General features: G+C 47.6%; 1 protein-coding gene across 3 annotated transcripts in view; it reads right to left on the bottom strand.

Moving 5' to 3' along the window:
* The window catches only part of LOC133475595 (rapamycin-insensitive companion of mTOR-like), a 29,078-nt gene that overhangs the window by 4,604 nt on the left and 11,446 nt on the right, over positions 1-13,028 (bottom strand). The window contains exons 13-33 of one of the 3 annotated variants that reach the window (XM_061768650.1): positions 12,810-12,900; positions 12,660-12,726; positions 12,133-12,213; positions 11,903-12,003; positions 11,643-11,808; positions 11,271-11,372; positions 11,107-11,153; positions 10,876-11,011; positions 10,552-10,751; positions 10,325-10,451; positions 9,818-9,982; positions 6,477-6,553; positions 4,696-4,774; positions 4,462-4,571; positions 4,291-4,378; positions 4,108-4,200; positions 3,715-3,821; positions 3,167-3,396; positions 1,996-3,085; positions 1,382-1,462; positions 81-340 (exon numbers count right to left, since the gene is read on the bottom strand). In XM_061768650.1, the coding sequence (XP_061624634.1) occupies positions 81-340; positions 1,382-1,462; positions 1,996-3,085; positions 3,167-3,396; positions 3,715-3,821; positions 4,108-4,200; positions 4,291-4,378; positions 4,462-4,571; positions 4,696-4,774; positions 6,477-6,553; positions 9,818-9,982; positions 10,325-10,451; positions 10,552-10,751; positions 10,876-11,011; positions 11,107-11,153; positions 11,271-11,372; positions 11,643-11,808; positions 11,903-12,003; positions 12,133-12,213; positions 12,660-12,726; positions 12,810-12,900 (3,498 nt within the window). Of the gene's footprint in view, positions 1-80; positions 389-1,381; positions 1,463-1,995; positions 3,086-3,166; positions 3,397-3,714; positions 3,822-4,107; positions 4,201-4,290; positions 4,379-4,461; positions 4,572-4,695; positions 4,775-6,476; positions 6,554-9,817; positions 9,983-10,324; positions 10,452-10,551; positions 10,752-10,875; positions 11,012-11,106; positions 11,154-11,270; positions 11,373-11,642; positions 11,809-11,902; positions 12,004-12,132; positions 12,214-12,659; positions 12,727-12,809; positions 12,901-13,028 lie in introns of all 3 variants that reach the window. The other 2 variants (XM_061768649.1, XM_061768648.1) reach the window with 2 other exon arrangements.

Here is a 13,028-nt window from a genome sequence, read left to right on the forward strand (position 1 = left end):
TGCTAAAAATCTTGGTCCCTTTGCAGATACTGTGGATTCAAAAAACATGTCTTTTATTTCAGGCAATAAAAGAACTTTACCATTTTCATCACCAAAGAGAAAGCGTTTCCTCTCCTCTGACGGTGGGCTTATCCTCTGTTGAAAGTACGGCGTGTCTCTGATGTGAAACATGTCATTAATGTCCACAGGCAGCACAAGACCAATGTAGTCATCGCTGCACCCATAGGTGGCGCTAGAGACCATGGAGCGCACAGAGGAGCAACGTTGCAAGGTGCTCTGGTTGATTGGGCTGAGAAGCTCCTCTTTGTCCAGGGAGGCAAAGCTCAGAGCCTTCAAAAACCTAGGGAGGCCAAGAGGAGAGGTACGTGAGAGGATCCGGGGGGAGAGACTGGGACGGAAAGACAGGGAGTAACAGCAAAAAACGGTGGACGAAGCAGAGAGAGAGAGATTTGGTGAGGAGAGAGCGAGAAGGATGTTGGACAAAAGGGCGAGGACACATCAGAAGCTTGCAGTCCGTTCAAGTGTTGAGTCATGAAACAGTGTCAAAATGTAAAACCTGACTGAAGTTTCAAATGGACAAGGAAAATTATTTCATATCAAATGCAACACTCTCAATTCGCGACAACAAAAGTGATAATCAGATTTTTTTTTATATAGTGGCCTGGACGTTTACTTCCTTAACAGCACAGAGTGCCATATGTCCACTTAAATGCATACTGTACGTAAGGTTTCCTCCAGCTTCTGGTCTATATTTACCCCGTGACTGGCTGGCAACCAGTCCAGGGTGTAGGCTGTAGTGAAAAGAGGGCACCGGGTGATATGCGATACATCACTCGGATTGAAGAGAATTGAGGTTACGTGAGTAACCACACGTTTTCTCACAATGTAAGAGGCCACCGGTACGCCCCGTGGCCAAAGAGGCCTGCATATGGCCAGTGTTGGATGCACCGCGCCACACTTCTTCAACTCATCTCCGAGGAGCTGATTGCACATGTTTTGCTTGCATCCGGGCAATGTAGAAACAAAGGGGTCCATCCCGCAGATGAAGACACCACACACTGCGAGACAGGAGTGTGAATCCACCCATCTCCCAACTTTGCCGCCACCACCACCACCTGTTATGGGCGCCCATGTGGATGGTCACGACAGAGGTCGCGTCGGTTCATCGGACATGAATATGCTTGTGTGAATATGATCCGTGGTTACAGTTCAGATGTGTTTCAACTAATACTAACAACCAATCTACAAGGGACTCGCTGTCAAGTTCTAAAGGGGTCAAAACACTGTTAACGACACCTGTGGGCAAAGAGGCAACACAGGGGAGTAAAGGCAGAACTGCACAAGAATCTAACTAACAAGGACACTGGCAAGGTCCACCCACCGTGGCACCAGGGTTCTTGAGAGTCTGCGGTATGGACTTAAGATGTCGGACTCTGGGCAGGTACTTCTCCTATCTAATATCCTGACAAACACAGCAGAATGTGCACGAAACACAAACAACAAACCTGTGACTGCTGATGTAGACAGAAACCCAGACCCTCCCCTTAAAAGGTAGATCCTGCATGTCAACAGTATAAGGAAACGTGGGCATCACTATATTGCTGAAAAAAGGGAAAATGGAAGAAAATATGAGGCTGCTCGCCCTTCCCCTTCCCCCCCCCCCCCGCCCCTAAACAGCTTCAACTCATCTTGTTTGTCTATTCATTCAGAGATCATTTGTGAGGTCAGAGCTCGCTGATTGATGTTGGACGAGAGGGCCTGGCTCACAATATCTGTTCTAGCTCGTCCCAAAGGTCCTTTACTGATTCAGAGGTGTGACTTAATTCTTTGGTCCATAGCACTTCAATTGTGAAGCATGACATCGTATGCTTTGCTCCTAGCTTTTTCTATTCCTAGAAAACAGCGAAAATGATGACACTGACGAATTATTAATAAAGAGAAATAAACAATAATTAAGGGCGCTTTTGCTGCATAGTTTCCATAGCCAGGCCTTACCTGCGGGGTGTAAGTCGAGAGTCCAAGCTGCCAGTCTTCATAGTGATGGTGTCTGTGAAGAGCACATCTTTTGCAGGCGAAGCCAGCGCTTCGCTGTGGGACAGAGACGGGTGGATCCTTTGTTGCTGCAGCCGCTTCAGCGTCGCATAGCCCAGCGCGTCTCTCGGGCTAGTGTACATGAAGCTGCAGTCAGCCAGGCTCTTGATGGTGGTCACTGAGGGGGACTTGAGAGATTGAGCTCGACGGGGGAGTGTGTGCGAGGAGCCGGGTGGTACCAGAGAGACGGCGGAGGACTTGGATGCAGATACGTGGTTTGTCTGCGCCTGGGGGGTGAGAGGGGACAGCGTTTTGACAGTCTTCGCTGAGACAACCGTGTTGAGGCTAACACAGTCAGAAGAGTCCGGTTCGGGTTCGGAATGCTCAGGGTTTCCGACGGTTTCCCTTGATGGGCTGGAGCTCATGGAGCTGATGCCGCTGGTCGTGGTGTCCGTGTTAAAGCTCTGACTGCGGCTCTTGAACTGGGTACCTCCCGCGCTCCCCACCCCTCCCACGTTACCCCCGCTAGATGAGGAACCTCCATCTCCTCCTGCCAGACGCTCTCGGCTGCTCTGCTCCCGTTCTCGACATGGCTGCTCCGCGTGCCCTCCCAGACCACTGAGTGCCAGACCTGAGCCTCCTCCCCGGGCCAGCTTTCCATCTACGAGGTGCTCCTCAGATCCCCCTCTGGTCCCGACAAATGACGTCTCCAGGCTGACCGTGGGACTCTTCGGCATTCCCCTGCCATTTAACACAGTGGTGAAGACATCACCCTGGTTCGGGCTGTAGACAGAAGGCTCTGTCACTGTCCGGTTCCGCCTCATCTTAAACTCAGTCGGCGTGCGGGACCCCATCGGGGTCTTGTGGTCACTTGTGGAGCGCAGCTTCTTGCTGGGCAGGGACAGGGAGTTGAGGAAGCGTGCCCGAACAAAGCGTGTGGAGGCCAGGATAGTGAAGGGGCTGCGGTCCTTGACTGGTTTGGAGTGTATATAGAAAGGAGTCTCATCTGACTGGTCCAGAACATCACACTTGTCATCATCCAGGATGTACATGTCTGAAAGCACAAAGTGAAAAGATAAGTATCATGTTCTCCAACATTGAACAGTGCAAACACTAATACATCCGTCCTACATACTTGGTTGAGACTCGCTTTCACTGTTGTGACGGGAGCTGGTGGATTCAGAGTTGAGACTCAGCGTGCTTGGCACGGACGACAGTTCAGAGGTCAACTGGGTTTCGACTTCATCTGGAGTGACTGGCCACAGCGTCCTGCGACTGTGCCTGACTGCATCCCAACCGTACTGCTTCAACATCTCACACCCCTGCCTCGTCTTGGAGATCACTCCCAGCACATAAACGCACGTACTGTGCATAGAAACAAATTACTTCATTAGTTAATAGGCAGAGGACTAACAGAGAGTTAGTGAATACACCATGCAACGTAATATTTATTTAATTCAATGTTATTGTTAATAAGTAAATATATCATAACGGAATTCTGGTCAACTTTCAATAATTAACAGTAGAGTTTCTTTACTATACAGAACTAAATGATGTGTAACGTAATCAAAAACAATCATTTCTCATTTTCCTTGTTAGTGCCTCATGCTTAGAGACGTGAGGTCTTGAATAAATGCATTCCAACTGAAGAATACAAATGAAGAAGCACAAAGAAGGCCTCACCCTCGTACTGACAACACCTCGCAGTGCTGCGCTAATGTAAGGATGTCAGGGATGACGTTCTCCTCATGGAGGAGATTCAGGCCCCAGTTTGAAGAGCCAATGTTGCCCTGGATGCAAATGAAACAACAACAATCCATCAGAGATGTTATTACCTCAATGCAATTATCATTAAGTAAACAAGCATTGAGGTACAAACCAAAATTGACAGCGCCTGATATGCCCTTCCACCCCACAGATGATGGATTAGAAAAATAAAAGTAGGCCTTGTACTTTTTTTTCTATGTGTAATCACCAGAAACTGTTTACATTTTGTATTCAGACCTTTTAGTATTATGATCAATAAGCGTAGAAATCATTCCTTAAAGACATGCAGTGATATAAAGTGTTGCTGACCAGAGCCCAGAGAGCTGCCTTCAGCTGCTTGATGCCCTCCCAGGTGTCCAGCATCGGGGAGCGAACCGTGTAGCTGAGGTCAGGAACTATACTCTGGAGACAGACAGAGAAGGGTTCCAAATAAATACGCATGACTTTACAGAGAAGACAAAAATGTTGCAAGTTACACTATAACGTAATTACCTGAGTCTCCAATAGATGGCAGCCTGTCTTATCGTGGACTAGCTGACCGTACAAGTGCACAGGGAGATAGACATTTGGTCTTTGTAACCTGAAGAAGAACATCAATGAAATGAAGACAGAAGTCATTTTGGCTGGTAATCAAAATGTAAAACAGTGAAATCAGCTTCTTACCTTTGGTTGCTGCGTCTGACATAGTTATCGCCATCAACCGGTTTGCGATAGGTTGTTAGTGCTTCGTTGAGTTGCTCCTCTATCAGGTCTACATATTTTAAGTTGTATTCCTGCAATTTAAAAGGCAATTTCATCGTGAAATGAAATTAAACACTTTTTTTTAAATGAAAGGTTCTGGTTGGTAAAATGGTACACTGGGAAAATAAATCCGTCTAAGAAGCCCCTGTGTTGTACCTTCTGCCATTTGTCGAGCTGTTTGCTGACATAACCTCTCTCATTGAGGTAAGAAAAACCTTTAGGTATGGACAGGAACCTACAGTCGAAACAGAATGTATGTAGTATGTCTGTGACTAAACTCAATGAATGATGTACAGAGGGTATGGAAAGTTTTCAGATGTTTCACTCTTTGTTATAATCATTTCAGTTCATTTCTTCCCTCATTAATGTACACACAGCACCCCATATTGACAGAAAAAAACAGCCATGTTGAAATTTCTGCAGATTTATTAAAAAAGAAAAACTGAAATATCACACAGCCATAAGTATTCAGACTCTTTGCTCAGTATTTAATAGAAGCACCATTTTGAGCTAATACAGCCATAGTCTTTTTGGGATTGATGCAACAGGTTTTTCACACCTGGATTTGGGGATCATCTGCCATTCATTCTTGCAGATCCTCTCCAGTTCTGTCAGGTTGGATGGTGAAAGTTGGTAGACAGCCATTTTCAGGTCTCTCCAGAGATGCTCAATTGGGTTTAAGTCAGGGCTCTGTCTGGGCCATTCAAAAACTGTCACGGAGTTGTTCTGAAGCCACTCTTTCGGTATTTTAGCTGTGTGCTTAGGGTCATTGTCTTTTTTGAATTTGAAATTCGGCCCAGTCTGAGATTCTGAGCACTCTGGACAAGGTTTTCGTCCAGAATATCCCTGGTACTTGGCCGCATTCATCTTTTCTTTGATTGCAACCAGTCTCCCTGTCCCTGCAGCTGAAAAACACCCCCACAGGATCCTGCTGCCACCACCATGCTTCACTGTTGGGGCTGTATTGGACAGGTGATGAGCAGTGCCTGGTTTTCTCCACACATGCCACCTAGAATTAAAGCCAACAATTTCTATCTTGGTCTCATCAGACCAGAGGATCTCATTTCTCACCATCTTGGGAGTCCTTCAGGTGTTTTTTAGCAAACTCCATGCTGGCTTTCATGTGTCTTGCACTGAGGAGAGGCTTCCGTCGACCTACTCTGCCGTAAAGCCCCGACTGGTGGAGGGCTGTAGTGATGGTTGACTTTCTAGAACTTTCTCCCATCTCCCGACTGCATCTCTGGAGCTCAGCCACAGTGATCTTTGGGTTCTTCTTTACCTCTCTCACCAAGGCTCTTCTTCTCCCTCGATTACTCAGTTTGGCTGGACGGCCAGCTCTAGGATGGGTACTGGTCGTCCCAAACGTCTTCCATTTCAGGATTATGGAGGCCACTGTGCTCTTAGGAACCTTAAGTGCAGCAGAAATGTTTTTGTAACCGTGGCCAGATCTGTGCCCTGCCACAATCCAGTCTCTGAGCTCTTCAGGCAGTTCCTTTGAACTCATGATTCTCATTTGCTCTGACATGCACTGTGAGCTGTAAGGTCATATATAGACAGGTGTATGGCTTTACTAATCAAGTCCAATCAGAATAATCAAACACAGCTGGACTCCAATGAAGGTGTAGAACCATTTTAAGGATGATCAGGAGAAATGGACAGCACCCGAGTTAAATATATGAGTGTCACAGCAAAGGGACTGAATACTTATGGCTGTGTGATATTTCAGTTTATCTTTTTGAATATATCAGCAAAAATTTCAACAATTACACCTTTTTCCTGTCAATATGGGGTGCTGTGTGTACATTAATGAGGGAAAAATGAACTTAAATGATTTTAACAAAAGGCTGCAATAAAACAAAGAGTGAAAAATTGAAGGTGGTCTGAAAACTTTCCGTACCCACTGTGTATAACTCAATGGAACATCTAGAACAAATTACCTGAGGAGCAGTAGGAGGCCTTTGTCTCCCAGGTGGGACAAAGCTGGTTTCAGCTGGATGAGGGCATGAAGGTTGGCCTGGAAAATGTTCAAAAATATCTCATCAGACAACAGAATTGGCAAAAATCTCTGGGGTTAGATATATCAACTTTTTTCTACGACCATTATAGTACAGTGGTACCTTCAAATACGAGTGCCCCAGTCTAGTTAGTTTAGTTTTTCGAGTTACTAGCTATCACTTGGTCGATTTTTTGCTTTGCGTTTCGAGCTGAAAGATGAATTACGAGTGAGCTTCAGATACGCTCAAGTGAAGTGGGGGGGAAAAAAAATAAAAACAGAGACATTTATTGAACTGGACAAACAGTCAAACACCCAAATACAAAATGTAAAAACTGTCAAGGAGCACGGACAAGATGCTGAGATAACTAACCATGTGATAAACGGCCAACCTGAGCTGGAATCAAAGCTCCTGACTTCACTCACTCGGTCACGCCCCTTAAAGCCACACGTCAACACACAAATACTTGTGTTCCGCTTAGGTAATTACACTTTATAAAATCATGGGACGTGCCCAGAACACCTCACCGGGGAGGCGTCCGAATCAGATGCCCCAGCCACCTCATCTGGCTCCTCTCAATGCGGAGGAGCAGCGGCTCTACTCTGAGCTCCTCCCTGATGACCAAGCTTCTCACGCTATCTCTAAGGGAGGGCCCGGACACCCTGCGGAGGAAACTAATTTCGGCCGCTTGTATCCGGGATCTCGTTCTTTCGGTCACGACCCACAGCTCGTGACCATAGGTGAGGGTAGGAACGTAGATCGACCGGTAAATTGAGAGCTTCGCCTTTCGGCTTAGCTCCTTCTTCACCACAACGGACTGATACAAAGTCTGCATCAAAGCACCGATCCGCCTGTTGATCTCCCGTTCCATTCTTCCCTCACTCGTGAACAAGACCCCAAGATACTTGAACTCCTCCACTTGGGGCAGGATCTCATCCCCGACCTGGAGAGGACACGCCACCCTTTACCGACTACGGTCTCAAATTTGGAGGTGCTGATTCTCATCCCAGCCGCTTCACACTCGACTGCGAACCGCTCCAGTGAGAGTTGGAGATCACGGCTTGATGAACAAACAGAACCACATCCTCTGCAAAAAGCAGAGATGCAATACTGAGGCCACCATACCGCACCCTCTCTACGCCTCGGCTGCGCCTAGAAATTCTGTCCATAAACGTTATGAACAGAATCGGTCACAAAGGGCAGCATTGGCGGAGTCCAACCCACACCGGAAACGAGTCCGACTTACTGACGGATATGCAGACCAAACTCTGACACCGGTCGTACAGGGACCGAACAGCCCGTATCAGGGGGTTCGGTACCCCGTACTCCCGAAGCACCCCCGCTGACTCCCGGAGTGACACGGTCGAACGCCTTCTCCAAGTCCACAAAACACATGTAGACTGGTTGGGCGAACTCCCATGCACCCTCAGGACCCTGCCGAGGGTGTAGAGCTGGTCCACTGTTCCACGGCCATGACGAAAACCACACTGCTCCTCCTGAATCTGAGATTTGACTCCCCGACGGACCCTCCTCTCCAGCACCCCTGGATAGACCTTACCAAGGAGGCTGAGGAGTGTGATCCCCTTGTAGTTGGAACACACCCTCCGGTCCCCTTTCTTAAAAAGGGGGACCACCACCCCAGTCTGCCAATTCAGAGGCACTGTCCCCGATGTCTATCCGATGTTGCAGAGGCATGTCAACCAGGACAGCCCCACAACATCCACCGAATCTTATCCACCCCTGGGGCCTTGCCACAGAGGAGCTTTTTAAACACCACCGTGACCCCAACCCCAGAGAAAGGAGAGCCCGCCTCAGAGAACGCAGACTCTTCTTCCTCATGGGAAGGCGTGTCGGTGGCATTGAGGAGGTCTTCGAAGTATTCTCCCCACCCGGAAGTATTTTTCCATGGCCTCACCGAACTCCTCCCACATCCGTGTTTTTGCCTCGACGACCACCAAAGCTGCATTCCGCTTGGCCAGCCGGTACCCATCAGCTGCCTCAGGAGTCCCACAGGCCAAAAAGGCCCGATAGGACTCCTTCTTCAGCTTGACGTCATCCCTCACTGTTTGTGTCCACCAACGGGTTCGGGGATTGCCGCCACGACAGGCACTGACCATCTTACATCCACAGCTCCGGTCGGCCGCCTCAGCAATGGAGGCGCAGAACATGGTCCACTCGGACTTGATGTCCCTCGCCTCTCCCGGAACGTGAGCAAAGTTCTGTCGGAGGTGTGAGTTGAAACTCCTTCTGACAGGAGATTCTGCCAGAGGTTCCCAGCAGACCCTCACAATACGTTTGGGCCTGCCACGTCGGACCGGCATCTTCCTTCACGATCGGAGCTAACTCACCACCAGGTGGAGATCAGTTGACAGCTCCGCCCCTCTCTTCAGCCGAGTGTCCAAGACATGCAGCCGCAAGTCCGATAACACGACCACAAAGTTGATCATCGAACTGCGACCTAGGGTGTCCTGGTGCCAAGTGCACGTGAGGAAACCCTTATGCTTGGACATGGTGTTCGTTATGGACAATCCGTGATGAGCACAGAAGTCCAATAACAGAACACCACTCAGGGCTCACTGTCATTGCCCACGTGAGTATTGAAGTCCCCCAGCAGAACGATGGAGTCCCAGCGGGAGCGCTCTCCACCACCCCCTCCAAGGACTCCAAGAAGGGTGGGTACTCTGAACTGCTGTTTGGTGCATAGGCACAAACAACAGTCAGGACTCGTCCCCCCACCCGAAGGCGGAGGGAGGCTACCCTCTCGTCCACCCGGGTGAACCCCAACACACAGGCGCCGAGCCAGGGGGCAATAAGTATACCCACACCTGCTCGGGCCTCTCACCGTGGGCAACTCCAGAGTGGAAGAGAGCCCAACCCCTCTCGAGAGGACTGGTACAAGAGCCCAAGCTGTGTTTGGAGGCGAGCCCGACTATATCTAGTCAGAACTTCTCGAACTCGCACACCAGCTCGGGCTCCTTCCCTGCCAGAGAGGTGACATTCCACGTCACTAGAGCCAGCTTCTGTAACCGGGGATCGGATCGCCAAGGTCCCCGCTTTCGGCCACCGGCCAGCTCACACTGCACCCAACCCCTATGGCCCCTCCCACAGGTGGTGACCTCATGGGAAGGGGGACCCACGTTACCCTTTTGGGCTGCGCCCGGCCGGGCCCCACGGGTGCAGGCCCGGCCACCAGGCGCACGTCTTTGAGCCCCACCTCCAGGTCTGGCTCCAGAGGGGGGCCCCGGTGACTGTGAAGTATGAAGTGTGTGTCTTTCCATCATCACCTTGTCCTCACAGGCTTCGTCCAGAATGTCGAGGGCCTCCATGGACACAGCCTTGCTATGGTCGTGAAGCTGTGTGACCAGCAGCTCCATGCCCCAGCTGCTAAAGAACTCCACACCTGCTCGCAGCAACACACGGAGGTGCTTGGTGGCGTACAGTCTGCAGGTCTGCTCACAAGACGCATTGTTGGAGAGAAGGGGGACAAGAATAATACAGCATTACCAACAGTGACTGTAGATGCTTTTTAAAAAAGCTTAAAAACACACCTTTTTTCGAAAAGCTTTTGGCTAGAATGTTTCTTTTGTGTAGACATCTTTTTTTTAGTATTGTTGCGTTTAATGTTGCTTAGTTTCTTTTAGATGTACCTAATTTCTAAGTATTACCTCTTTTAATGTTGCACCGTAGCACTTTCAGTCACAATTCAACAAATAATAATTTGAATGTGTCTAATTGAGCTTCCTAATCACAACCTGATAAGATATATTTGTGTGTTTCTGTTGTTGCCCTACATCAGTAGCAGCAGTGAGGATCTTGGAGAGGATCACTCTTGCCAGACCATCCCTGCTGTAGTCCAATGTGGCTACAGCAAGCTTCAGCACAGCGTCCTGGTTCTTCACAGAGCACAGATTCAGCAGGCTGCAGAAACAAACCACAGATCAAATGTTCAACTGAATTGTGTAAATGTGTGTAGATGGGAATGCACAAGAAATCTGTTAGTTTGTTCCTGTACACTCACCACTGAAACAGGCCACATTTCTCCAGAAGTTTGACTCCTTGAGGGTGTGCAGAGAGTGTCCCCAAGAAGAGAAAGTAGTGTTGGCTAAGTGTGGTGAGCAGGCCGTTACTTTGCAGGCAGCGCTCGGGCTTGAGGCCTGCAGATGAAGACAGCCATGATACCATATCCCTCACCAGGTCCTCCAGGTAGCCCTGGCCATCCTAGTAAATAATGGGAGCAGATAAAGACCCAACAGGACAAGCGAGAGAGAAAAATACAAAAATGGAAAAAAATGAGTTTCTAGATTCATAATGAGAAAAGAATGAGTCTCAAAGTTGTTCTCACCTCATCCGAATCCATGAGGAACTCAACAAACTGACAGCCAACCACAGTGAGTTGTCTCGCCTTAACGTGGTCTAAAGCCAGCCCTGCGTACAATTTACTGCTGGGCTTGTAGAAGTACAGCAGCCGCCGAACAAACCTGCAACACATGCAAAAACAGAAGTGCAATAATCCGAACCACGCAGACATATATATCAAGGACATGCTGTTTTAGAGTTTGTCAGTGGGTCTCACTTGTGCATCTGTTCATCTTTGTTGTTCCTGAGATTTACATTTGGCCACTAGGACGAAAAGAAGGTGATTTCAATACTATAAAGACCCCAAAAGGCAAGCGTGTGTGTGTGTGTGTGTGTTGAAAAAGCAAGAAAGATGGTGTTGCAACATGATAGGTGCCTGACCTTAAGGATAGTGCCAATGAGCAACCAGTTCCACTCTAGGTTTTGCTTATGGTTGAGAATGTGACTGTCTTTCAAGTTCATCATCAACGCTTCCTCTGTATCCTGAACACAGAATTAAAGACAACACTTTAATGTTGGTTTGTCCTTCATGTGAAATTGTAAAAAGCCTATCATAAGCTTTATTCAGCTATCCATCCATTCTCTTAACCGCTTAAAAATAAAACAGCTGAACAGATGGTTGCAACAATGCGGAGGTTTTGGCCTTAATCTTCAATAAACTATTAGTTCTGTTTGTTAGAACTTCCTTAAGGTAATCTGATCATGTTTTAAAGAGGAACATGTGCAGACCTAGAACATCTATGAACAGGTTACCTTAATGACATAGATGTCCCTTTGGACCCGTGAGTGTGACTCTCTGCGGCTATGTGAGGACACAGACTTGCGGATGATGTGGTCCAGATAGAGGCTGTGCGGTTTAAAACCTTTCTTCTTTCTCTCATGGAAACGCTTCAGATTGTTGACAGCTGCACTTGCCCGACTGAAACAAAATTGAACATCAATCTATATATTAGGATCATGGTTTGAGATGAGCTCACTGTTACAAGAGAGAATCAAAGTGTGAATGTACTCACAGTCGTTTTTCCTGTGGGATGTCAAAGGAGGCTGCCATGTTGATAAGAGTGGGAAGGCAGTGCAGGTGGTGACTGTGGGTATGGGGAAGGATGGTGTTTGCCTAAACACGGGAGACGCAGGTAGAGGGAAAAGCCTTGATCAAATATGCTATGCAATAGTGTTTATTATAGAAAGGACATTCTTAAACAGCTTTTGTTAGCTTTAGAATGAGTCACAGACACTGCTTTACCATATGTAAAAGCTCGCCCAAGATGATGGTAGCCCTGACAGCAAGCTGATCATCGTTGCTCGTCACCACTTCTACAAGACCCTGAAAAGAGATTAAGCGATAATGGCCATGATAAATATTTGATAATGTAATATTTGAACCCAATACCCAGAATAAAAATAAACCAAAAGCATGAATGAGTTTGACCACAATCTAGAACGGCATGGTTGTGGATAACTACAATGTATTCCATCCGGCACCCTGCAATTTCTGATGCTAATGTATGTGACAACAAACCAAAAATATGGATTGACTAATAAGGCCAGCTCAACTAAAATGGCTAACTGTCTTTCAAATGGCATTGAATCTATGAGCAAAAAAAGTAATAACTTTAGCAACATTGAAGAAAGATCTCCAGCGCTGTTAAAAACAAAATTGATCATGATCAATTTCTGTCTTCTGTGCATAAAAAATGGGTGGGCCAGCAGAACACTACAAGTCAATTGTTCCTTGGTGGGACACATTCATACTACTCCCAAGACACTCACCTCAAGCAGCCCACTGGTGATGAAGGCAGAGAGCACAAATGCTAAGTAATTATCCATCAAATCAGGTCTGCTCAACCAAATAGAGAAAAACAAACTTCATGAGTAACATGTCAGCTTTTTATATTTCTGCGGTCTTATATCATTCCTCACCGTGAGCGCGCCCTATGCGGAAGGATAACTTTGGCCTCAGCAGCAACAAACCCATCAGAGAGTCTCCATGTGTCCTGGAACCTAGCTGGGTCTGATAGCACATAATGAATGGTACTATGAGCAGAATATGGATTTATTTTATCTTTAGGGGGGAAAGCCTTGTCTCCCCACACCCATCCTCACCCCCTACAAAAAGTAAGTATAAAACCTCTAAGGAAG

This window comes from Phyllopteryx taeniolatus, chromosome 3 (assembly GCF_024500385.1).
Source record: "Phyllopteryx taeniolatus isolate TA_2022b chromosome 3, UOR_Ptae_1.2, whole genome shotgun sequence".
Lineage (NCBI taxonomy): Eukaryota > Metazoa > Chordata > Actinopteri > Syngnathiformes > Syngnathidae > Phyllopteryx > Phyllopteryx taeniolatus.